The sequence below is a fragment of the Pan troglodytes genome, chromosome 16 (genome assembly GCF_028858775.2).
Source record: "Pan troglodytes isolate AG18354 chromosome 16, NHGRI_mPanTro3-v2.0_pri, whole genome shotgun sequence".
In the NCBI taxonomy this organism is placed as follows: Eukaryota; Metazoa; Chordata; class Mammalia; order Primates; family Hominidae; genus Pan; species Pan troglodytes.
Genome location: NC_072414.2, coordinates 23318342 through 23345137, shown reverse-complemented (window position 1 = coordinate 23345137; position 26796 = coordinate 23318342). Strand labels below are relative to the sequence as shown.

Genomic DNA, 26796 nt, shown 5'->3' with positions numbered 1-26796 from the left:
GCCGCTCGCTTCGGAGGCAGTGAATGGCCCGGCCGGGCTCGGCGCCCGCCCAGCCGAGGGCTCCCCCGCCTCCGGCCCAGCCGTCCCGGCTGCCCTCCGGGCGCGGCAGTCCGCGCAGGAATCCTCTGCCTTCCCGGGGCCTTCACAGATCCTCCCCCGGGCCGGCAGTTCACGAATTCCGGAACTTACTAGAGCCTGGGAAGCCCGGGAAGCGCCTCCCGCCGGGCTCCGCCTCCCCCAACCCAACTCCGCGGACTCCTCGAGGGCTCCTGACTGCCTGAGGAGCGCAGTAACACCCAGCCCACACAGCCCCACACAGCCCCCCACAGCCCCCAGAGCCCCCCCACAGCCCCACACAGCACCCCCACAGAGCCCCCACACAGCCCCCCAGCAGTGCACCTAGAGCCGTTTCGGACCGGCCCACGGCAGCCGCCTAGACCTCCCAGAAGCGTCGGGGGCGGGGGCGGGGTGGGGGGCAATCCCAGAAATGGGTGTGGGGCCCCAGATGGGGCTCCTGGCCCAGCCCCGAGCTGACCCTTGTCTTGGGCCGGTGCAGGGCCCCCATTGTTAAAATACCGCAAGCAGACTCCACTGAATTTCCAAAACGTGGAGTTTTGGAAATTTGGAGCACAGCCGCCCACAGAGCTCCCCCCTCCACAGCCCTACAGCCCCACAAACCCAGCCCCCACAGACCCCACACCCAGGTCCCCGCACTCAGCCCCGCACAGCCCCACACCCCCGACACCCACAGCCCCACACAGCCTACACAGTTCCACACCCAGCCCCCTTCAGCCCCCCACAGCCCAACACCCAGCACCCACCCCCACAGCCTCCTCAGCCCTATACCCAGCCCCCCCACAGGACCACAGAGCACCCCCAGAGGCCCACACAACCCCCTCAGCCCTACAGAGTTCCCCAGAGACCCTCACAGCCCCCTCAGCCCCACACAGCCCCCCCACACTCCCCCATAGTCCCCCACATTATCCACCCCCGCCATAGTCCCCACAGCCCTCCACCCCATAGAGAAGCCCCATGCAGTTGAGAATGTACATCCTTTCCTGACTCAACAGCCTACTAAGGGTCAGGATAAAATGCCATGTCCAAGAGTGCCATGAACACTGTTTGGGGACAGGGATGGCCAGAAAGGCTCCCACCAGACATGACCTGTGGTCTGGGTCTTAGGGGATGAGTGAGATTTGAGTAAGGAAGCCTGTTTCAGCTCAGGGAGCAGACCAGAGGAAAAGAAGGAAAATAAACACAGGGATAATGCGGAACACAGAGATAAGGGACACAGAAGCCTGATTCAGTAAATCCACCTTCAACTAATAGGAATTCCAAAAGAAAAGAATGTAGAGGGAGGGCAATTAACAATACAAGATTAGAGGAAAGCGTTGCAGACCTAAGGAACAGACCTAAGGAGACATGGGTATGCAGATGGAGTGCTCCGTGGAATGCAGGATCAAGGAAAAAATGACCTGCCTCTAAAAATATCTGAACAAAAGTGCAGAGCAACAGGGAGTAAGATTGGTTGACAGATTTTGAAGATGGTAAAAATAAAACGTTCACTGCAAAGGCTGAGAACTGCAGTGCATCAGATCCCCATCAGTAGCAATGGTTGTAAGAAGACGATTGGGAAGTAATTTTGAACCTTGTTTTCTATACTAGGCCAAATTATGAATCAAGCATGGGGTAGAAAAAAGATACTGTTAGACCTCCAAGGACTCAAAAAAGCAGAAACCCATCGTCCCATGCATCCTTTCTTGGATAGTTACTTGAGGATGTATTCCAGCAAAGTGAGAAAGAAAGCTAAGAGAAAGACCTGGGATTGACTCTTGAGTGATCCACCAGAGGGTGGTAAAGGGAGTCCAGGGCTGTGCTCCCACTCAGGGACAAGGAGTGGGGGTGCGGATCCATGGGGTAGGAGAGGGCAGGGGAGGTCTTGAGAATAAAAGGGTGGCAAAACTGAGGCCACATCAAAGGCACATTATTATTCTGTTATTAATATTATTCTGTTAATAAAAAGGAAGAAAGGCAAATAAAAGCTATAGGGAAAATGTATATAACAAAATTCAACTTCCACTGTAAAGCAAACTAACATAGGATAGGATTTTCAGTTCCCGAGGGAAGGCAAAATGAGTTCGCCCCCTTTGCTCTGGATGCTAAGAATATCTTCCTTATGTGGTTGGAGACGGTGGTGGTGGTGTTGATGACTTTAGGCCCATAGAGAAAGAAATGTGCCCCTGGCCCAGTGGTTAGCTGTGCAGTGAGTAACATGTAACAGTGACATGCCCAACTGCCTAGGGGTGTAGAGGCTCCCACTGTTGCAGTTCGAATCCACTGGGCTCCACTTTTACTATAGACTAAGCTGCAAAAGTAAAGGCTGAGGAGGATGGTGTTGTGGGACCTAGAGAGAGTGGATAGCAGAGGCCATCCTACTCCCACCTTCCATGAAGGGGAGTCAAGACGCAGACCAAAGGTATGGTAGTAAATATAGGGGAGTAAGAGCTAATGTAAAGTTTCAGAGAGAATCTGCAGAAGAGTTAAAACACTCCTCTAATGTAAACACAGGGGGAGGAGGGAGAAGGTGCAGAGGGTAGAGGGGACTGGAGGTAATTACAGTTGATGCTTGAACAACATAGGGGTTGGGACCGTTGATCCCCTCCCCCATTGAGTCAAGAATCCACATAAAACTTTTGACTCCTCAAAAATTTAACTACTGATAGCCTGTTGACGAGAAGAAGCCTTGCTGATCACATGAACAGATAATTAACACATCTTTTGTATGTGAGATATATTCTGCATTCTTACAATATGGTAAGCTAGAGAAAAGAAAATGTTATTAAGAAAATAATTATAAGAAAGAATATATTTAGTATTCATTAAGTAGAAGTGGATCCTTATAAAGGTGTTCGTTCATTCTCATTGTCTTCATGTTGAGTAGGCTGAGGAGGAGAAGGAAGAGGAGAAGCTGGTCTTGCTGTCTCAGGGGTGGCAGAGGCAAGAGAAAATTTACATGGAAGTGTACCCACGCAGTTCAAACCCGTGTTGTTCAATGGTCAACGGTATTCATCTTTCATATTAGGAAGCCAGTGTATTTTGTCAAATACTCATAAATCACAAAGTAGGAGGACAAGTATTTTATTGACACTGAAGGGAATAACGACAAAAACAAATTAAAAACAGAAGCGATAAAAAGTTTAGTCCCCTAAAAAAAAAAAAAAAAAGTTTAGTCCCAAGGTGGTAGAACTGGTGTGGGGGGGGGGGGGAATGGGTAAAGAGACATTCTTATCATTAGTTTTTGTTTGTTTGTTTGTTTTTTTGGTATTTTTTAACCTTGTTCGTATGTATGATTAGAATTCCTGAATTTTAAAAATAAAACCAACAATCAAATTACCTCCAAAGTCCTTGAACATCATGACTCAATACTCCATAAAATAAACATATTTTACTGTTTTTCTTTTTCTTTTTTTTTTTTTTTTTTGAGACAGAGTTTCGCTCTTGTCGCTCAGGCTGAAATCTTGGCTCACCGCAACCTCCACCTCCTGGGTTCAAGCGATTCTCCTGCCTCAGCCTCCTGAGTAGCTGGGAGGGATTACAGACACGCACCACCACACCCGGCTAATTTTGTATTTTTACATGGAGAGACAGGGTTTCTCCATGTTGGTCAGGCTGGTCTTGAACTCCTGACCTCAGGTGATCTGCCCGCCTCAGCCTCCCAAAGTGCTGGGATTACAGGCGTGAGCCACCACACCCAGCCTTTCTGTTTCATTTTTAAAATCATTTTCACTGGCACTTTCTCAGTTTTACAACTGTCACCAACTGTACACAGAGCATGCATTCTATACCCTAGACATGAAGGGAAAACAAACAAACAAACAAACAGTTTCTAATGCTTACCTAAAGTTACAGTGCCAGCTGATGAGAAGAATAATAACCACCCAGCCCCATCATGTTCAGGCACTTCCAGGTACCAGGACAGATGACTTCGACTCCTTCCTGACTCGTAGCAGCATCCTTACCTAGTCTCAGATCAATGAAACCTGTTCTTGTTTTAAAGGCCTCCTAGCAAGGAGCTCAGCCTGTCTCCTCTCTGGCTGAAGCAGTTCTATTTTTATTCCATGCTGTTTGATGGCTCATGTCCAAGCCAGTGGCTGTGCTCCAGGTGCCAGACTCCCTGGCAGCACCCCTATTATGAGACAAAGCTCTGCCTGGTCCAGGCAGCAACCTGGTCACAGCCTGATCACAGGCTGGTCACAGCCCTGTCACAGACATCTGTGCACACTTCAATCTGCCCGTTGTAGGGACAGCCTGCAGGCCTGCCTGAACCTGGCCAAGCCCTGATAACATGCAGGAACCACATCTGTGAACCATGTCACAGACTGTCAAATTGTCAAACATTTCACACCTACAGTGAATACAAAGAAAGGAAAAACAAGCCCCACTTTTCCCACCACCCAGTTCTAGTACAGGCAGACCTCAAAGATATTGTGGGTTTGGTTCCAGACCACTGCAATAAAGCAAATATCACAATAAAGTGAGTCACACACATTTTTTGGTTTCCCAGTGCATATAAAAGTTATGTTTAAACTATACTGTAGCCTATTAAGTGTGCAATAGCATTCTGTCTATAAAAATAATGTACATACCTTAATTTAAATACTTTTTTCGCTAACAAATGCTAACAATCATCTAAGCCTTCAGCAAGTTTTGGTCTTTTTCCTGCTGGAAGGTCTTGATTCAATGTTGATGGTTGCAGACTGATCAAGGTGGTGGTTGCTGAGGTTTGGGGTGGCTGTGGCAATTTCTTCAAATAAGACAACAATGAAGTTTGCCACACCCAATTGACTAGTCTTTTAGTGATGGACTTCTCTGTAGTGTGCAATGCTGATAGCATTTTACCCACGGTAAAACTTCCTCCAAAATTGGAGTCGGTCCTCTCAAACCCTGGCACTGCTTTATCAACTAAGTTTATGGAATATTCTAAATCCTTTTCTGTCATTTCAACAATGTTCACAGCATCTTCACAAGGAGTAGATTCCATCTCAAGAAACCACTGTTTTTGCTCATCCATACAAAAGCAACTCCTCATTCATTCAAGTTTCATCAGAAAGGAGTCTTTTTTCCTGAGCAGTAGATCTCAAAGTGGGCTTAAAAATATTCAGTAAACCATGCTGTAAATAGGCGTGCTGTCATCCAGGCTTTGTTCTTCCATTTCTAGAGCATAGGCAGAGTAGATTTAGTGTATTTTTAATGGTCCCAGGATTTTCCGAATGGTAAATTAGCACTGGCTTTAACTTAAAGTCATCAACTGTGTTAGCCTTTAACAAGAGAGCCAGCCTGTCCTTTAAAGCCAGCCATTGACTTATCTCTAGCTTTGAAAGTCCTAGATGGGATCTTCCTCAAATAGAGTCAGTTTCATTTACATTGAAAATCTGTTGTGTAGTAAAGCCACCTTCATCAATGATCTTGGCTAGATCTTCTGGATAACTTGCTGCAGCTTCTATAGCAGCACTTGCTGCTTCACCTTGCACTTTTATGTTGTGGAGATGCCTTCTTTCTTTTTTCTTTTCTTTTTTTTTAAGATGGAGTTTCATTCTTGTTGCCCAAGGTGGAGTGCAATGGCACGATCTCGGCTCACTGCAACCTCCGCCTCCCAGATTCAAGTGATTCTCCTGCTTCAGCCTTTCAAGTAGCTAGGATTACAGGTGCACGCCACCACGCCCAGCTAATTTTTTGTACTTTTAGTAGAAACAGGGTTTCACCGTGTTAGCTAGGCTGGTCTCAAACTCCTGACCTCAGGTGATCCTCCTGCCTTGGTCTCCCAAAATGCTAGGATTACAGGCATGAGCCACTGCGCCCAGCCTAATACCTTCTTTCTTTAAACATCATGAATAAACCTCTGCTAGCTTCCAACTTTTCTTCTCTAGCTTTGTAGCTTCTCTTAGCCTTTGTAGAATTGAAAGAAAGTTAGGGACCTTGCTCTGAATTAGGCTTTGACTAAAGGGAATGTTGTGACTGGTTTGATCTTCTATCCAAGCCACTGAAACTTTCTCCATATCAGCAATAAGCCCATTTCACTTTCGTATCATTCATGCGTTCACTGGAGTAACACTTTTAAGTTCCTTCGAGAACATTTCCTTTGCATTCACAATGTGGCTAACTACTTGGCACAGCCTACCTCACCTTTTGAGACTTCCTCACATGGCTTCCTCACTAGCTTAACTATTTCTAGCTTTTGATTTAAAGTGAGAGACCTGTGACTCTTCCCTTCACTTGAACACTTAGAGGCAATTGTAGGGTTATTAATTGGCCTAATTTCGATATTGTGTCTTAGGGAATAGGGAGGCCTGAGGAGAGGGAGAAAGACAGGGAAAGGCAGGTTGGTGGAGCAGTGAGAACACACACATTTATCAATTAAATTTGCCATCTTATATGGAAGTGGTTCATGGCACTCCAATTACAAGAGTAACATCAAAGATCACTGATCACAGATCACCATAATAGATGTAATAATAGTAAAAATGTTTGAAATATTTTGAGAAATACCAAAATGTGACCAAGACACAAAGTGAGCATGTGCTGTTGGAAAAATGGCACCAATAGACTTGTTCAAGGTGGATTTGCCACAAATCTTCAATTTCTAAAAAACACAATATTTGCAAAGTGCAATAAAATCATGTGCACTAGAACAAGGTATACCTGTAAATCCTAAATAAATCTAATGTTGCAACCCCCTTGGGCCCCTCTCAGTCACCTTGTCCTGACTTTGGGATTAACCTTCATCATGTAGGTTTCATGCTCTTGGTCTATAGATACTTATCAGTTCAGGCTGCTAAAACTAATTACTATAGACTGGATGACTTAAACAACAAACATTTACTTTTCACAGTTCTAGAGGCAGGGAAGTCCAAGATCAAGGTGCGGACAGATCCAGCGTCTGGTGGGGGCTCTCCTCCTTGTTTGCAGATGGCCACCACCTTCTTATATCCTCATATGGATGAGAGAGAGATCATCCCTCTCACATCTCTTCTTGTGAAGGCATCAATCCCATTCATGAGGATTATGAAATCATGAGATCCACCCTCATGGTCTAATCACCTCCCAAAGGCCTTACCTCCTAATGCCATCCTATTGAGGGTTAGAGTTCAACACGTGAGTTTGGCAGGGACACAAACATTCAGTCCATAGCAGGTATGGATGCATGAGTAGCACACGGCGTTGCTTGGTGTGTTTGGTGCTCCTTTAGCAGCTTGCTTTTGTGGTGCAGCATGGTTTTTGGGTGACTTTGGGATGACACACTCAGCTCTACGTCATCCCTTTGCATCAACGTGTGGACAGCCTTTGGGCGTGTCTGTCCTTGTGTGGACATGTTGAGGGCATTTGGGGTATGTCCAAAAGTACGCTCATGAATGTTGGTGGACATCTTTTGGGGGATGAAGTGGGGACACACTGAGCCAGCTTACCTTTGGCAAGCTCTTAGCCTCACAAAAGTGCTATTGTGAGTTTTAATGACAAAAGTGATACCTGAGTAGTTTTGAGAATTTAGAGAGCATACAAAAATAAGTAAATAAAAATCATCTGTTGTCCTCTACCTAAAGGTAACAATTGCTTGAGTTGGTTCTGTCTCTTACCTGTCCTTATGTTTTTGAGAAGGAGCCTCACTCTCACCCAGGTTGGAGTGCAGTGGTGCGATCTCGGCTCACTGCAACCTCCACCTCCAGGGTTTAAGCCATTCTCCTGCCTCAGCCTCCTGAGTAGCTGGGATTACAGGCACCACACCCGGCTAATTTTTGTATTTTTAGTAGAGACGAGGTTTCACCATGTTGGTCAGGCTGGTCTTGAACTCCTGAGCTCAGGTGATCTGCCTGCCTCAGCCTTCCAAAGTGCTGGGATTACAGGCGTGAGCCACCTCGCCTGGCCTACCTACCCTTTTTCTATGCATTTAAACATGTAAACACAATATAGCTATAGAGAAAAATGTTTTAATAAATCATGATCATACTTCTGTACTGTTTTGCAACCTACCTCACCTCTTTCACTGAATAATAGATTGGGTATTAGTGATAATGGAGGTTATGTGGTTCATTGAATTAGTCTCCTATTCCTGGACATTTAAGCTATTCGAAACATCTTGGTATTTTTTTTTTTTTAATTTATTTATTTTGTGAGACGGAGTCTCGCTCTGTTGCCCAGGCTGGAGTGCAGTGGCGTGATCTCGGCTCACTGCAAGCTCCGCCTCCCAGGTTCACGCCATTCTCCTGCCTCAGCCTCCCAAGTAGCTGGGACTACAGGCGCCCACCACCACGCCCAGCTAATTTTTTTTGCATTTTTAGTAGAAACAGGGTTTCACCGTGTTAGCCAGGATGGTCTCGATCTCCTGACCTCGTGATCCGCCCGCCTTGGCCTCCCAAAGTGCTGGGATTATAGGCGTGAGCCACCGCGCCCGGCCCATCTTGATATTTTTAACAGATAACTTTCTTTTAATGTTGTTCTTATGTGACATTCGCTGCATTCACAAGAACATATGTAATGAAAGTGTGAGTGCGACCCTGTCCTCAGCACTAGGCTGTCATCATCGCTGACACTCCTGTGTGTGCCTCTCCTGGCCCTGTGACCCTCACTGCAGAGGCACCTGTTCTCTTGGATTTAGAGGTTGTGTTTCCATTGTAATCCAGGTTCCACAAACTAGTAGCTGGTCTTCCCAAAGTGGAAGGTTCATGTACAAAGTCCACTGGGCCACGGTGGGAGAGCACTGCAGAGCCCGGGAAGGAGGCCATCCTCCCTGCTCTGAGCATGTTCAGCCCCCACAGGCCAACAGTCGATCTCAGAAAACCCACTGGAGTGTGTTTATGGTTAAAAGAGCAGGAGACAGACAAGAGACAGGGAGCAGCTGTGTTCATCAGGGTAAGCATGCAATAACCACTTTCCCAAAACACCTTGTGTTGCTGGTGTTGAGGTGAGGACCCCTCTTAGGAGGTGCAGAGGAAGTCTGCTGATTATGCAGGCCATCTTGATATTTACTGTTGATTCTCCCTGGTCCCCTGGCCCATTCATAAGTAAATGATTACCTAATTGTGAGGTTGGGAATGGAAGACATTATGATGGGGCAGGGGTCAAGAATGAGCCCTGGAGCTGGGGTCAGGACACCCAGACTGAGCTCCTTGGGCCTATCATGTGCTTGTAAATGAGGGCAACGCCCATCACGACTTTGTACTGTCTGTCTCTGAGTTCCAAGAGGTCTGAGTGAGTGGACGCGGTACCTAGACACATTGGCAGCCTGGGCACAGGGAGTCACAGCTATGCAGGGGAAAGGGCTTTGCCTGGTTGCTTGGTGGGCCCTGAAGGGAGGTCTGAACCTCTCAGTGCCTGGGACTGGGCCCCCCTGAGGGCAGCTTGCTCATCTTTTTAGAGGACATTGCGTTGGACACACTGAGCTGCCAGGTGCAGGCCCACACTGGCCAGTGTTCAGGCCCCAGAAATGCAGCAGCCAGAAAAATGCTAAGTCACCAGCCCTGTGTCATGGGGCCTGTCAGTCTTCTGGGCCTGTCCCACAATGCCAGAGAATAGACAAAGGTACCCCTAGACAGGTTAGAAGCCTTTAGAACTCAGAGCTTAAAAGGCAGCTGTGGCCAGTGGTCCAATCAGGCCAGGGTCCCTCCGTGACTTTTGCCAGCTGTGTGACCTTGAGAAGGCCACTTCAACCCTCTGAGCCTCGTACCCTCTGCAGCCCTAAGTTGGGACTACTCACAGCTCCCTCTGAGAGTGCTCAGAGGGTACAGCTCAGCAAGCAACCCTCTGGCCCAGGATCTGGGCAAGTGGCTGCTGCCCGGCAGGCCTCTGGGACAGGGAGTGCAGTGTGGGACAGCCTTCCTCTGTGTCCCAGGTCAGTCCCAGTCTCTGTCCACAGGGATCATTTCCCAGTGGCATGTGAGAGTGGAGGCCTGGCCTGGGGGCCTGAGTATCTGGCATGGGTACAGTTCCCAGCATCTGACATCTTGCACACCACTGGGAACTTCACCATGACCCCACACAGACCATGCCAAGCTTGCTTCCCAGGTGAAGGCAAGGCTCAGGAAAAGACTTCTTTCCACAGCTGCGTGGCAGGCTGCTCAGAGCTGAAGGCCCAGCTGTGTCTGGCATGGAGACACCAGACCTTTCTCCGCCCTGAGCAACGGCTGTGCAGGCAGCGGCAGGTGAACTGGGGTGCAGGTCTTCAAGAACTGATCGGCTTTTAAGAACTGTAGTGAAGTGACAATTATTTTTACTATTACTCCTACTTTTTAAAGCTGAATAGTTGATAGGGAATACTATGAAGGATGACAAAACACAGGTGGAAGAGATGCTCAGTCCAGTTTAATTCAACTATGTTTTGTGAATTTGCTTGGGTCATGGAGAGTGGGATGCAGGCTCCTTCCACTAGGCAGGAGTTCATCAAGCCCTGCAGCCTAAGCTGCCAGTTTGCTCCCCCCAGCTCAGGGGAGTGCAGGAAGGACATGAAGGCTGGGGTGGATGGGGGGCTCATCCTGGACTAGTTCAGGGTTGGGGGCAGCCTGATGTGCAGCCACATCTCAGCCTCACAGGGTAATCACAGAGGTCCTTATAAGAGGGAGATTAGGAGGTCAGAGAGGAGACGCTACTCTGATGGATTTGAAGACAGTGGAGGCCACAAGCCAAGGAACGTAGGTGGCCTCTACAAGCTGGGAAGGAAAACAGACTCCAGAAGGAAGCAGCCCTGATGACACCTGGATTTTAGCCCTGTAAGACTTGTTTTGCACTTCTGACCTCCAGAGCTGCAAGAGAATAAAAGAATAAATTTGTGTTGCTTTAAGCCACTGCTTATGGTAATTTGTTACAGCAGGAATAGGCATTCTTTTTTTTTTTTTTTTTTTTTTTGAGACAGAGTCTTGCACTGTCACCCAGGCTGGAGTGCAATGGCGCGATCTTCGCTCACTGCAACTTCCAGCTCCCGGGTTCAAGCCGTTCTCCTGCCTCAGCCTCCCGAGTAGCTGGGATTACAGGCACCCGCCACCATGCCCGGCTAATTTTTGTATTTTTAGTGGGGATGGGGTTTCATGATGTTAGCCAGGCTGGTCTCAAACTCCTGACCTCGTGATCTGCCTGCCTTGGCCTTCCAGAATGCTGGGATTACAGGCATAAGCCACTGTGCCCGGCCAGCAACTGGCAATTAATACAGGCCTTCTGTTTCCAACACTGTCTTCTGTACAAACCTGCCTGTCCTATGTACCATTGGAATGCTGGTCTCTGATGCGTAACGGTGGAGGAAAGTTGGTGCAGAGATAGCAGCCCTGCCAGGAGTAGCCGCATGTCTTTACTGCTTTCCACGTAGGAGACTTTTTAGGAGTGGTGCTAATGGCAGGAATTTTAGCATGGCCTAGATGAGGTTTGATTGGGGGTGATTGAGCCACCCATGTCCCCAGAATAAGCTACACATCGCCTAGTCTGTTATTCAAGGCCTTCTGCAGCCAAACCCAACCCAGAAAAGGCCAGTCCACACCCCAACATGACCGACAAGGCTAGGAGAAAGTGTCAGAGGGTCTTGATGATTACACCCCAGTGAGTCCACTTGGAAAACACTGTGGCCCTTCCTCTGAATGCTAACTGGGCCCCCATCCAGAACACCAGTCCCTTCATGGAATTCCTGGCAAGCAGTGTTTCAGCCCCTGCTTGAATGCCTCCAGCGACAGGGTGCTCACTGTCTACAGGCCAGCACCAAGGGTTGGGAAGTCCTTCTTTATTAATTTATTTGTTTTTGAGACAGAGTTTTGCTCTTGTTGTCCATGCTGAAGTGCAGTTGCGTGATCTCGGCTCACTGCAACCTCTGCCTCCCGGGTTCAAACGATTCTCCTGCCTCAGCCTCCCAAGTAGCTGGGACTACAGGCACAAGCCACATTTTTGAATTTTTAGTAGAGACAGGGTTTCTCCATGTTGGTCAGGCTAGTCTTGAACTCGAAATCCTGACCTTAGGTGATCTGCCTTCCTTGGCCCCCCAGAGTGCTGGGATTACAGGCGTGAACCACTGCGCCCGGCCAGAAGTCTTTCTTTAGAGGGGCAGATGTCACTGTGAACCTTTGCCAGGCTCGGCCCTCTTGGGGAGTGCACCTCCGCCCTCCACCAGATGCTTCCCCTCACCTGGGTCACTATGCAGCCAGACACAGCACTTCGCCTAACTGCCACAAACCTGACTTCTAATCCAAGTCCTGAGAAATATGGAAAAAGGGTCAGGTCCAGGAGTGTCCTGAGGCTGGCCTCTCAGGCCTGCCTCCAGGACACTGTCATCTCTGCTCAGCACAGAGGACCTGTCAGCCACAGACCCTCCCCGCCACCCGAAACTGCTTTGTGACCTGGTCCAAAAAGAAAGTGTGAGAAGAAAATGTGCTATGCGCATGCCAGAGACACTCATACATTTGTTCTTCAAACGCCGGGAAAATCTATTGCTTGCTTTTTTTCTCCATTACCGGGGGCCTCTGAAGGCCTTAGGAGACCCCTCATTCCTGGGATGGGGGCTCCATGAATGGTGGGTCCCCCAGTCTTCTGGAAAGAAATACTAGGAGGGGTTTCAAATCTCAGCAGTGACATAACTGACAGGCTTTTTTTTTTTTCCTGTCAATATTTTTTAAGCATCTGGGATCCTCTGACAACTATTTATGGAAGCGGATCCACCCTGCAGTTGCTGCTATCTGGGGAAGTTACTGAGCAATAAATGGCTCTGAGAAGGCGGAGCAGTGGCTGTCCTGGGAAAATACTCCAAGAATGGGCTCCAAACGTCTCAGTACCAAAAAGACTCTGTTTGAAAAATGTGTGCTTGTTTTTATGACTGTTCAGTATGTGCCTGGGTGCATTCATTTCACGCCTCCCTCCCCCCAGTCTATGATACAGAAAACAAACGTTCATCAGGCAATGCCAGCTGGTGTCAGGGTAGCTTCAGGAAAAACCATGTCTAATCAACTGCGATGCCTGTATTTGTTATTAACACTTCACATTTTGTGGTGGTTTTCATTTACCCTATGAACAGGTAATCACAGGCCTGGTATGGTGGCTCAATCCTGTAATCCCCAGCACTTTGGGAGGCTGAGCCAGTGGATCACCTGAGGTCAAGGGTTTGAGACCAGCCTGGCCAATATGGTGAAACCTCGTCTCTACTAAAAATACAAAAATTACCTGGGCGTGGTGGCAGACATCTGTAATCCCAGCTACTCAGGGAGCTGAGGCAGGAGAATCGTTCGAACCTGAGAGGCAGAGGTTGCAGTGAGCTGAGATTGCCACCATTGCACTCCAGCCTCGGTGACAGCAACAAGTGGGGCTACACAGCGAGACTGTGTCTCAAAAAAAAGAAAAAAGAACAGGTAGTCATGTATGAACAGTGTACAGCCCAGATGCACCGCTGGTCTACCCCTGGGTGAGGCTGAGATGCGGCTGCACCAGCACCTCTCTTCTACGTGCTGTGGCTAGAACAGGGTTCGGGCCAGACCTCCACCCCAGCAGCCACCTCCTCCACTAGCTGCCAGCTTCCCACTGCCTCTGATGAGGACATCATCTGCCCTGGGGACAGCCAGGGGCAGTTAGTGTTCATTGGGGACTTAAACGGGCTCTGCTATCAACACCTGCCTTCCTACTCCCCAGACTCCCAGGGTCCTGGGACCCGTCCTTGCTGGAGCACACTTTGGGGTCAGTGCCCGTGGCAGGTTGTAGGAACTTTGGTAGCTAGAAACAGGGGAGTTTTCTAGACTCTAGGCTGAGGGGTGAGGCAAGCAGCACATCTGGGGTTGAAAGAAGCGGTGGCTGCTGCCCAGGAAAAGGAAGTCCAGGTGTTTTGGGGGGACTTTGAGGGAAAGGTGCTGTGCCCTTTGAGGGAATCTGCCATCGCCACATCCCGTTCTCCTCCGTGCTCCTTCGGATGGACGGAGCGGTGGGAATGTGAAGAGCTGAAATAGCTTCCCATGGGCAGGAGGGGAAGCCAGAAGAGCACCCACTGTGTGCAAGAGCTCTTCTGCAAAGCCTTCCTTCCAAAATAGGACCTGCCAAGTTCCAGGCAAGCTTCAGTCCCTCAGTCAATTGCAACTGCTTGAGTTTGTGCATTTCAGTTCCCTTCCCCTCCCAGAGCCTCTGCAAGACATGCTCTTCAAAGAAACTAGCTCCAGCAAATAAAATAATGAATCATAAATTTTATTTCAAAATGTAAACGTCACTAAACATGCATACACGTTAAAACAATAAAATTTACAATTTCGTTAATTTTTCTTTTTGCATAGGACATCATTACAATATAGAATCTATGCCATACAAAATACATACAAAGTTTTATCCGAGCAAGCCAAGGCCAGACTGGGAACTGTACAACTGTAATACTTCACTGTAGTGATCCAGGAAAGATGAAACGTGGCCTTCGGAATTATGGTGGGTGCTGGTTAAAAAAAAGTTCCTACAGAAAAGAAAAACATGAGCTCCATGGAAATGGTCTTGGACCCTTGGATTCTGCCTTGGGCTTTTGGCAAATGATTCCAGAGAAGCTCCACCAATGGCTTTGGATGGGAAGGAGTTGCCTGTGCGGGCCTGGGGCAGCTGAGACCCGGAAGCATGCACCCAACACATGCACACAAGCAATTCCCAGTCACCAAGGAACCACCGCAAGCCCCAAACCCGACAATGACAATGCATAGTTGCTCAGTAGTGCCTCCTTTCTGCTGAGGCTTTCCAGCCCCGGAGGCCTCAGCACTAGGCACCAGGGGCCTCTCTAGGATGAGGCCAGGGAGCAAAGTCTCCCACTCACACACCCAGAGGCAGGCACCTGGAGCCGGCACAGACGCTGGGGCTAATGAGCCCACGTGGTGTCTAGAGCCACATGGGAGGTGGCCTCTTGCTCCTCTCAGGGCAGCCAGGTACAAGGGCTCCTCTGCTGAGTGCATGGCCTCGCAGGCATTCGGCTCACACACCTGGTTTGCAAATAAGCACGCACTGCGACCTGTCCACGGGCCCTCTAGAAGAGGCCAGGGAAAACAGGACCCTGAGGCCTTAAGAAAGCTGTTCCCGTGCTCCCACCCCCACCCCCATGACTTCCTGCCTCCACCCCCCACCCCCCTCCCCGGAATGTGTGACTTGTAGGGTAGGGGACGCTACTTCTCTCCCATTCAGTTCATTTTTAAATAAAAGTAGTAAAGTTTTAAAGCTGTATGAGAAAGAGAGAGGCAGGGCAGGGCCAGGTGGCCGCACTGCAAGTCTGAAATCTTCATGGGGGTCAGTAGAAACCAAGCGCGACCCCTCTTCCCTCATGGACACCGGGCTCCCGTCTCCTGCTGAATTCTACTCTTCTGATGCTGAGGGACAGGACAGCAGGCAGGAGGCGGCGCCTCGCCCTAAAGGGTGCTCAGGCGTGTATCAGTAGTAAGGTGGACTGTGCATCCAAGTTCTGGTACAAAGGTCTCCGGAATGTGTCTCAGACAAGCCTTCAGAGCCTCAGAATCAGGAAAATTAGTAATAGGACCTGGTTCTTCCTGGGGTAATCCTGATTTCAAAAACCATCAGCCCACGCCTCAGATTTTAGCTTTGGAAAATATGGTGACCAGAATTGTATATGGAAACAGTCAGCAAAAGATGTGGATAACCTACCAAGCGTTTCTTACTGGTTGTGATGTGACCAACACATTACACCCTTTAAACCTCTAGCACTGTGTCTTTGACTAAATGACCTTTTTTAAATGGGGGAAAGAAAATCAGTGACACCAGTCAGAAGTCAAAATAGTCAGGTAGCCCTGTACACACAGCCACAACCAGAAGCGGAGAAACAAGGCCACACTATTGCTCAGATCACATCTTCCTGTTGGGTGGCACCCCTGCCCAGCTGAGATCCTGAATGGGTCCCGAGGGAGTGCCGGGACCCTGTGCAGTCCATCTTAGCACCTGCTTCTGGCAAGAAAGAGGCTGGTCTTCTGGACACACCGGGTGGGGAGACAGAACACTTGAGGTCAAGTCCTGAGGCAGAGTGGCCAGCCCTCTCTGCCCATCCCCACCTCTGAATCACCCCTCACTGGTCTGAGCTGTGTTCAGGGTGCTGCAAGGACTGGGATCGCCAGTGCCTCAGATGTTTGTACCCGGAGGCTGCACCGTGGCGAATCCTGCACCTGCCTCGGTGTGGGGCCTGGGAATAAAGTCAGGGTTAGGAGTGAGGCGATCTTGCACTCGAGTGTCGTGGGTGGGGGTGCAGCAGGATGCAGGTAGGGCACCTCCAGGACCACGTTCCCATCCAGGACATCTCTGCCCATTCCTACGCAGCATCCTGCAGGACAGGACCCCAGGGCTCTTTGAGGAAAGGGCTGTGTCCGTCTGTTTTCCTGTATGGCTGTAGGATCCAGTAGGCATTTGGGGAGCTGACAACCGTTCCCCTAATATGGCTGATGTAAAGAGGGGCTTCCTTGTCTGGGACAGGAGCAACACCAGCCCCTTGATGGCTGAGCCCCAAATCAATTTTAGGCCTTTTATAGGGGAACTCTCCCTTCACTCAGGCAACCTTCACTTTGACATCTCTGCCCCTATGGACCACGAGAACTGAAGTCCCAAAATAAGGGTTTGAGTTTTCACTATTATTTCTATGAGTCCTATGGGTTCCTCAACCCCACCAAAACTGGCAAGCATGGCCATAAACCACAAAAATGGAAGACCCTGAAATAGACGCAGTCTGGGAAAACATTCTGCATGTTTGAAGAAAATGAAGGCTGTTTCAGGAGGGTCCGCCTTGTGTGCCCGCTTCAGTGGAGGCAGCGTTCCAAGGCCCACCACCCTCTTCCACAGGAGTCCCTCACTTCATGATGAAATGGAAATCTGCCCTTGAGGACCCCTGTGAACCGTGCCTGAGATTCATGGGTTTCTCCCTGCCCTTCAAGCGAGATGAGTTTAAGCCGCAGATGATTCAGGAGGGTCTGGCCAGGAGTACCCAGGAGGATTTCTCTCCTGGTGCCCTACCCCCATTTCCCAGTCCAGGCCGGGGCCTAAGGACCGCACCCTGCCATTAAACGAGAACCACTTTGGGAATGAAGACACACTCTTATGCCAAAAATAGCCAACGCCTGCATATTTCTGTTTTAAGGCAATGTTACCCTTCCATCTATCAGACGGAACAGCCCTGGGTCATTTAAAGGAAAAATTAAATTAAGTGCTCTCTTTGGAAACAGCCAACACCCGCTTCCCTCCCCCACCCCCCGCCCTGCTCTAAAACAAACCAGCTCTTCTTTTTATTCCAAGATGACTAGGTTTAGAGTCCTATCTTTTCCTTTCTATGTGCAGACAGATGTGGAGCTAGAAAATCTCCTTCCGTGACACCCTGGGCAGATCACAAGGACGTCTGACCCCTCCCTGGAGAGCACTTTGCCAGCCTCCCAGGGACGGGCCGCTCCCTCTCCCTGCCTTGGGGAACGGTGGACGGTGAGTGCACCAAAGGACTTTGGAATAAAATTCCTGAACCTGGAATGTGAATTCCTGAGACATAAAATGTATTCAGAGTGTGGCTTTCTCTGCCTCACACGAAAACAACTTTGGGAGGGACCTCACTTTGGAACTGGGCATGAAGATCTTTGCACCACAAGCACCCAGGGCTCTCTTCTGTCAAGGTCCCTACCAAATATTCCACTCTCTCTCCCAGACCCAATGCAAGCAGGGAGGTCAGGGAGCCCCAACACAGCATGGCAGCCAGAGGGACCAGCTCCGCATCCAACCAGAGTGGAGGTGACCCTCTCCCTGCCAGTTCCCACCACAGCAGAAACAATGCCACTGCCCAATTTAGGGCCCATCGGTCTATCTAGAAGTCACCACCACGCTGTCGGCCAATCCCAGCTGACACACAGTGGTAAGAAGCGGGCACCTGACGGCATACTGTGCCTGAGCAGCTGCTGTGGACAGAGCGTACCTGTCCACTCTGGAGCCAGCCAAAACAGTGACCATCAGCTGTGGGCAGTGGCTAGGCCTGGGTCCCGGGTTTGTGCTGCACCCCATAGCATGGCAGGGCTGAGTAGAAGCAGGATGGCCACAACCAAGGCACGCTAGGCCCAGGAAGCCCATCTGTGGCCCTCTGAGGTCCCAGGGCCGTTCCTTTGCATCAAAATAGGTACTCATCAAAACAGGTATCTCTGGCAAGATACCCTGAGTCCACCCCAATCCCCCCACCCCCCCCAACACACGCGTGTGTGCTCACGCGCGCACACACCCACACGCACGCACACACTCTGTCCTGGGCCCTTGTATTTACAGGCCTCAACTCTCAGGAGGAAGGGAAGGTGATACCTGGGCCACAAGCCTGGGGTCGACACTCCAGCCATCTGCAGAGGAGTTTGCTGGACCACGGCTTGACTGACCCCCACCCAGGGCTCGAATCCCAGCCCAGGACCCAGCTCTCTGCTCCTCCTCTCCTGCCAGGAGAAGGCCGGTGATGGGGCACTGGAGCAGCCCCACCAGCTGGGTGTGGCCTGGAGCCTCCAGGCAGGACAAGGAGAAGCAGGAGGAAAAGGGAGGAGGAGTCCAGGGGAAACGGAGAGGCTGGAGGTTTGCTAAGTCTGAGTTGGGGACATGGTGGGTCTGAGAAAAGTGTTGCCTGCAACTTTCTATCTGGCATTCCCTGCGGAGGAAATAGAATGCGCGCTCTCCGACTGCATTTCCTGTAACATCCGCGCCACTCCTGAAAAGGTCCAAGTCACAATGTTCCGGTCTCTTGCTACAGAATGGTCTCTGTGAAGCATGGTGCGCTGCCACATGCACAGCTGCTCACACAGACCCTCTGATGAGGAGGCCCCATGACCTGCCCACTGTTTCCAACAAAAGTGCCCATGCGGGCAAACTCCGGAACTGGATGTGCCACCAGGAATTTCTAACATCTTTTTAGAAGACCAGAATTCCCCATCAGAGGCCCAGGTATAATAGTGACAGGGTCCTGCGTGCCTTCTGCAGGGACACGGAGAAGCGGAGTCCTGGCAGGTGTGACCCCGGCCCCTGCCTCGGAGGTCGGACGGTGCAGTGCTACGCTCAGCCAGGGCTGGCATCTCTGCTTCCAGTGCTCCCTAGCGCCGTAGGAGAGGGCTCCTGAAGGCGGGGTGTGAGGCAGGCAGGGTGCAGAGGGCTGAAGGCCCCCTCCACTGTCCCCAAGGTGGAGTGCTCCTCCAGCCAGGGACAGCTTTAAGGCATCCCTCTGCAGGGGCCTGTCTCAGAATCAGCTGCGTTGCAAGCCCAGCCAGGCTCGTTGGGCAGAGGCCAGAGACTGGGTTGGGGGCTGGGCAGGAAGAGGTCAGGCCAGCTGCTTAGGAATCTGCCCTGGAGGCACAAACGTCAGTGAGCACATCTGCTCCCAACAGACCCACAGGCTGGCCAGCCAGCCAGACGCTGAGCTCCACCAGACTGGCTGGCCTGCCCTGTCCCCAGCGTGTTCCCGAACCTAACAGAAAACTCCAGAGTGCAAATCTATGTACAGAGTAAGGCGGCAGGAAGGGGTGTCCTCACTGACCTCGTGGAACGTGTCCATCCCTGAGAAAGGGGGTTCAACAACGCTGAATCTCAACTTTGTGGGTGTATCTATTGTGCAATTTGGTGGGTGGTGTTTTTTGAAATTTTTGTGTGTGTTTTTTTGTTTTTTTAACAAATTTACTTTGACACCTGAGGTGAAAAAAATTGTTTTTTCGTGGACTTTGCATCAAGTTCTCTCTCTTCTTTCTTATTACAAAAGGAAAGGCCAGGGACTCACGAGGGGGTGGGAGCGGCTGCTCATGGCTGTGGCGGGCTCAGGGCGAGCTGGCCGGGCTGATGGTGGGGCTGCTGGCGTCGGAGCGGCTGTAGTCGCTGAGGGAGCCGGTCCGCGAGCCCCCGCCGCGCCGCTGCAGCATTCCCGGGTGGAAGTTGGCGTGGCGGCGCGCGTGCTTGGTCAGGTGGTCGCTGCGCATGAAGCGCTTCTCGCAGATGGGGCAGCTGAACTTCTTCTCGCCCGTGTGCGTGCGGTAGTGCCGCGCCAGCTCGTCGGAGCGCGCGAACTTCTTGTTGCAGTCCTGCCAGCTGCAGGCGAAGGGCCTCTCACCTGTGGGCACAGGGGCAGAGCATCAGTATCCGCACCTGGCCCCGCCTTCACACCCTCTCTGGGGAAGGGCCCGCAACACCCAACACCCTGGTCTCTCAACACCCCTCCCACATGCCCCACCTCCAAGAGCTTCTGTGACAAATCCATCAAGGCAGAGATGAAGGTGGGCCCCTGCCCTCCCGCCCACGCCTGGGATGGAGGCAGAGGACACGGCCTAGGATAAAACAGCATTTCAGGTGCTGAAGCTGCAGGGCCCATGGGTAGGTATAGGTCAGGGCCCCAGGCTCCTGGCAGTGGACCCCCTAAGTACACCACAAAGCAGGCTGCACTACACACCCATGCCGGGCCAGTGGTCTCCAACGCCTGGGGGTTGCAGGCCCATGCCCTGGCTTCACAGGCCTCCCGGAGTCCAGCCACCCATGCTGCTCCATGGGAGCCACACTCTGCACCCCTGCAGGGCAGGAAGGCAATTCCCATTCTGACCCTCCTCAGTCTAGTCTGTAACATGAGAGGGTCAGCGTAGGTGAGTTCCGGGGCCTGGAATTCTACAACCAGTCTGCTGCTCCTTCTCTCACAAAAGTCCCAAAGTGGCCAACCAGGGATGGCTGGCAGAGCAGGAGAATGAAACAGCCTCTTGCAGACCCAAGTGTGGTGACAGACAAGGGCAGCAACCCAGAGCACCCCATTATAGGGGCCTGTGCCAGTAGGGAGGAGGCAGAACACAGTGGGGTGGGAGGTAATGAAGGTTGGCTACAGTCAGGATGCTGCTCCCTCCTTCCCATCCCTCACTCGGAGCGGGAGACAGGCCAGCATTTACCCAGGCAAACTCAACACACAAAACTCTCAATCACAAAAATGACATCAACTGCTCAGGAAGAACCAGGGTGGGGGGCTCTGGCACCCCAGAAACGAGCCCTTCTTGTATTAGGGGTGGCCGCAGGGCTGCCCTTCCTACACGGTCTCATCCCCTCTCACCCCCATACAGACCCTAAAGTGACTGCCAGTCACTGAAGCTGGTCTACCCATGTTCAACAGAGGAAACCCACTCACCCACCCACCTTAAACACAAGCAGATACCCAGGGATGGCCAGACAGCCAGGGAGAACCAGCAGCATGGAAAAGAAAGGCCAAGCGCAATGCAACCACCAACTCTAGAGGAAAAGAGTGAAGCCAGGAAAGAGAAGAAAATTTTAACTTGAAATTTCTGATTAGTATTCTCTGAGGAATTTGAGATGAAATTTGATGCAAAAGCAAAGAGGATACCATACAAAGAAGTTCAGAGAGCAAACACGGCCAGGCACGGTGGCTCATGCCTATAATCTCAGCACTTTGGGAGGCTGAGGCGGGTGGATCACTTGAGATCAGGGGTTTGAGACCAGCCTGGCCAACATGGTGAAACCCCGTCTCTACTAAAAATACAAAAATTAGCCAGGTGTGGTGGTGTGCACCTGCAATCCCAGCTACTCGGGAGGCTGAAGCAGGAGAATTACTTGAACCTGGGAGGTGGAGGTTGCAGTGAGTCAAGATTGTGTCACTGCACTCTAGCCTTGGCAAGAGAGCAAGGGTCTGTCTCAAAAAAAAAAAAAAAGCAAGAACAACAGCATTTAGAAATTGAAAACAGTATTGTGTGCATATAAAACTTTCATATAAAAGCTGGAAATATACTCAAAGCAAATATATGAGAAAAAAAAGAACCAAAAAACAGTTCTAGAAAATATGTGGATGTCACGGTGTTCCGTCTCCTGGTACTGCTGAAGCAGGGGCCATGTGTGGGTACACTTGTTCTCTTTATTGATTTTACATGTTGGGGGAAAGGGTGTTGGGGGGATTCAAAATCAAGTAGCCACCACGATTTCCCAAATACATGACAATTACAATCAAGTGAGAAAACAGAAAACATGGAGAAGAAATTACAAAAGAAATAATAGAACAGTCTCTGTCAAAGAGTAAAAAAAAAAAAAAAAGAAAAAGGAGACAGGAAACTAACATGAGACAGGCTGCACAGAGGTGGACCAGGTAAATGAGTTAAGACCTCTGCTGCCAGAAGCTCTGCAATGTCAGAACACTGAGTAAAAACAGGAGCTCTCACAGCTTAATAGAGAGAGGGGGAAGAAACAAACACCAGGTCATCCACAAAGGAACAAGGCTGGGACAGACATCAGACTTTTCCTAAGTCACACTGGATCCTGAAGACAAAGGAACAGGGCCTTCCAAGTTAATGTCTCACACACTCCAGCTAAAATGAGATAAAACCAAGGAGCTAGGGACATGACTGAATAGTAAAGGGCCATTGCATGACAAGAGCGAGGCAGAGACCCCGGGAGGTCACTGGAGCACAGGACCAAGACTCATGGGGGAAAATTCCAGGAGGAAAGTGAGTTTTGTGCACCAGAGAGTACCATCAAAAGGCTGGGTAAACTTCAGGACACAGTAAAGACACACCACTCTTCTTTGTTTAAAAGAAAAAAGAGGCAATTAGAAACTCCAGGAAAAATAAAAGATATACAAAAAAATTGTGGTTCAAATTAGATGTAAACGAAAATGCCTCATGATTATGGGTCAAGAGCTCCGAGCCAAGCTCGGTTCTAGGGGTTTTTCCTATGCTCTATTATTTATTCTTCACAACAACTCCATGAGGTGGTGGCAGGAAATGTAATCCCAGCACAGGCCCTGCTGATGGAAGCAAACTTTACACAGTTGTGGTCATGCTAACCTTAGCACTAGTTGTCAATGTTTCAGAACCAATCCTATAAACAAAGGCCATACAACTGACCTGTGGGCCCAGCAGAGAACATGGATTTAAGGGAAAAGTTGGAACGCACACAGTGTGCAAAGAACGTATCTAAATGAAATACAGAGATTTAAAATTACAAAGACAGTCAACAAAATAAGTAAAATAATACATCCATCAATTTAGGAAGAGTTGGAGGGGAGGGATAGGAGTCAGGTAAATCCTTAAATTTCATGGCAGGAGGATAACAGAAAATATCTAAATTTGATAAATCAAGAAACAGCAGTAAAATACAGTTCATTTATGGCAGTAACCATCAAGACAACTAAAATCAGAAAAGAAGTGTTGCTGTCTAGGGAGTGGGGCTGGACTGGTGAGAGGATTTTTTTTTGTTGCAAGCTCCTCTGTGTTATGGGTATCTATCTATCTACCTATTTATCTATCTATCTATCTAATCTGAGATAGAGTCTTGCTCTGTCACTGCAGCCTCCTCCTCCCAGGTTCAAGTGATTCTTCTGCCTCAGCCTCTCGACTAGCTGGGATTACAGGCGCCTACCCACGCCCGGCTAGTTTTTATATTTTTAGTAGAGACAGAGTTTCACCATGTTGGCTAGGCTGGTCTTGAACTCCTGACCTCAAGTGATCTGTCTTCCTCAGCCTCCCAAAGTGCTGGGATTACAGGTATGAGCCACATGCCTGGCTTGGGTCTTTTTTAAAAATCCTATGTATTTGTTTCTTCCATAACAATAAGAAGAAGTGTTTAAATGTAGTTCCTTAAATATCTAGTCCAATATTTCCCAAAACATGTTCAAAGAAATGTTATCATTGTATAAAACTGTTTATCGTTTCCAGAAAAAAAATTTTGTCAACTAAAGAGTGAAAATGTTGCATGGTAATTCCACTCTTGGAGATTCACAACGCACACTAGTCATTAAAAGCTTGGGAAAGTCCAGCATTAAATGGTTTAGCATTAACCATGTCAGGTCTGACAGATGAGGTTCAGACCCTGTTTGCCCTGAGTTGTGACACTATGGCCTCGAAAAAGCTCCGTGCTGCCTGCAGTAGGGCAGATAATGGTCCCCCAAAAGATATAGACAAGTGATAACCCTCCAGAACCTGTGCATGTGATCTTATCTGGAAAAAGGGTCTTTGCAGATGTAATCAGGTCAGGATCTGGAGATGAGCTCCCAAGTGTGGAGCATGGAGAAGAGGGGAGAGGAGTGAGGGAGAGGGGGAAGGGAGCAAGTGAGAAGGGGGAGAAAGGGGGCAGGGGAAGGAAGGGGAGGCATGGAGTGGATTCTCCCTCAGAGCCTCTGGAAGGAATTAACCCTGCCAAGACCTTGATTTCTGGAACTGTGAGAGAGTAAGTTTCGGTTGCTTTTCAGCCACCCAGTTTGCGGTAATGTGTGACAGCAGCCACAGGAAGTGAGCACACTGCCCCGTCCTCATGCGGGGGGTCCATACAGTGATCCCATGGGGCTGCGCACAACCGGCCTCAGCACAGTGCCTGGCACGTTCCAAAGGTCCACTCCTGAAATCTCAGCTGTTATTGTTGCTCTTAGTCATTAGCCCTGTCAACTGGGTCTCCTCTGATTTGGGCCTGTTGATGTGGGGGGAAGCCAACCCAAATTCAGACTCAGCCTTGCTTCCTAATAGCCCTTGTGAGGAGGCTTGTCCTTTAGCTTCTTCTGCCTGCAGGCTGGGGAAGCATGTGAGGTACACAGAGCTACAGGTGGACCACATGGTGTTGGGGCCGCAGAGAAATGCAGCATCCAATGGATGGGACGTTGGTGCCAGGCAGCCTGGAGTGGAGGAAGGTGGGTGTCGGGTGCAGCCACTCACTCCACCAGCACAGCTCTTGGCCTCCCTATATATCAGGAGCTTTATGCTTTGACAGGGCACATACTGGGTGCCTGGCCCAGAGACATGGTCCTGACCCAGGCAGACGCGGCCCCCACGGCTCCATTCTCTGCTCCTCCCTCAGCCTGCTGCAGAGAGGTGACGGCCAATGAACTGGCCCACAACAGGAGTTATGGCTCAGGCTAGCAAGGAGCAACACTGGGTCTGGCTGGGTCCCCTGGTAGTGACACTCAGGCAGCACCCAGGAGGCTGACAAGGAGCAGCCCAGAGAAGGGAGAACGGGTGGAGGCGGGAACAGGGAGCAACATGCCCCAGGCCACTTTCACGCACATGATCCGCAGGGAGCCCCAGGAGCTTTCCTGTATGTGGGCGGGAGCCACTGCTTTCATCGTATTAGAAATTACAAATTAAAATGGAAAAACGGTCTTCAACCCAAGCACGCATTCCAGTCGTCGTGGTGCTGTCACACATCCTGTAGCATCTGCAATAGCCTACTGTACTCTTTTGGGAGAATGAGGCAAACAGTGCTATTGTTATGAAAACAGTTTTGATCTCATGGCCCCTCTGAAGGGTCTGAGGCACCTGCGAGTGTCCTCCAGCTTCACTCTAAAAACTGCTGTTCTGGGGACAGACTCCAGGCGGGGCTGCGTGCAGCCGAGTACAGTGAGCACAGGGGGGCACACAGTGAGGTGAGGGGCCAGCCAGGCCCGGCCCTTCAGGGAGTGAGCCCGCCTCCCATTCTAAGGCAAAGGGAGCCCAATGGCCTAAACAAATCCAAGCACCCTCCTTGCTGGGCTCAAACCCTGCATCTGCCTCCACCCGGGCATGTGGTACACAGACAGCAACAGCAAGACAGGGACTCACCAGGACAGGAGCTCCCTCTAGCTCCAAAATGACAAGAGAACCGGTAGGAGATTCCAGACTCCTGCAGAGGAGCTCCTAGCCTTCCTGCCGGATCTCAGAGCCACTCCAGCTCCCCAGGTGGGAGGGCCCCAGGAGTTCTGGCTATGTGTGCCTGTGCCTGTGCATGGGGTGGGGGCTGTGGGACAAGGCGGGGTTAGGCCTTGTGAGAAGACTTGGTGAGAGGAAGGGGGCTGGGGTCAAGCCTGGAGGGGCACTAGGTGCCCTGGAGCCCTGAAGGGAAGCTGTAGGAGGGTTGGGGGAACTGTGGGGAGCTGGGAGAGGGGCTAAGCCATGCTGGGGTTTGGGGGTCCTACAGGTGCCAAGCAGTGGGGGACTCTTCGGGTAACAGGCTGCATGGCCGGGTGATGCAGGGTAGGGGACCGCATGGAGTTGCGGGGAGAGTGGGGTGGGTGGGGATTGGAGTATGGTTGGGCGGGGCAGCTGCTCAGGGCTGCGCGTTACGTAAATGTTCCCTGGCGCCACAGCGAGGCCGCGAGCGGAGCAGCGCCCCGAGTGAGAGCAATTGCCTCATCTTATCAGGGAACACAGCGTCCCACATGCTGCTCTTGCCCAAGCCGCAGGCCCAGGCGGGGACAGCGTGTTCTCTCAGAGAGCCAGCCGGAAGGGGGGCGCAGGGGCTCTCTCTCCTTCAGCTGAGCCCCCAATCCGCCTCAACACCCAAGTCCCAGGCCCTCCCCTCTCCCCCACAGCAGCCACATGCAAATGCAGCCAGCTCAGGAGTGTGCGTGCTCCAGCTCAAAGCCTGAGCTCAGACTCGGGCTGTGGCATGGACTCCACTCTGCTCTGCCCTCCTGCGCAAAGGGCACGCTCCAAGTTATCTCCTGCAATCCAGCCTTAGCCAAACTCCCACCCCCCGCCCACAGGTGAGTGGGCCCCCCCACCCCACCCAGCTCCAGCTGCACCTGTATAAACCACACTGCAGATCTTTCTGTCTGTGAACCTCCTGTGGGAAGCCTGTTGAGGGGTCATTTTTGCAATGTTTCCAATGCCCGGTACCAAGCTGGGGCCAGAGCAGCGTCTGCCACAAGGGCCTCTTCTGCCGGCCTCCTGCTGGGTCTTCTCTAGGAAGCCTCGCTGAGCTCCCCTTCATGGAAGGGAGAAGGGAAGAAATGCAACTCCTACCGGGAGGTCCTGGAAAGGCAAATGAGCCATCACCCTCACAGGGATGTCTTGGATACAACAGACCTCTGGAGCGCAAGGGTCCATGTGGGTGTGTATC

General features: G+C 50.7%; 1 protein-coding gene across 1 annotated transcript in view; it reads right to left on the bottom strand.

Annotated features, from left to right (window-relative positions):
* Positions 1-14163: 14163 nt before the first annotated feature.
* Positions 14164-26796, bottom strand: part of KLF13 (KLF transcription factor 13) — a 51064-nt gene continuing 38431 nt past the window's right edge. The window contains exon 2 of the mRNA XM_510269.6: positions 14164-20062. Coding sequence (XP_510269.2) covers positions 19773-20062 — 290 coding nt within the window. The 3' untranslated portion in view covers positions 14164-19772. The remainder of the gene's footprint in view (positions 20063-26796) is intronic.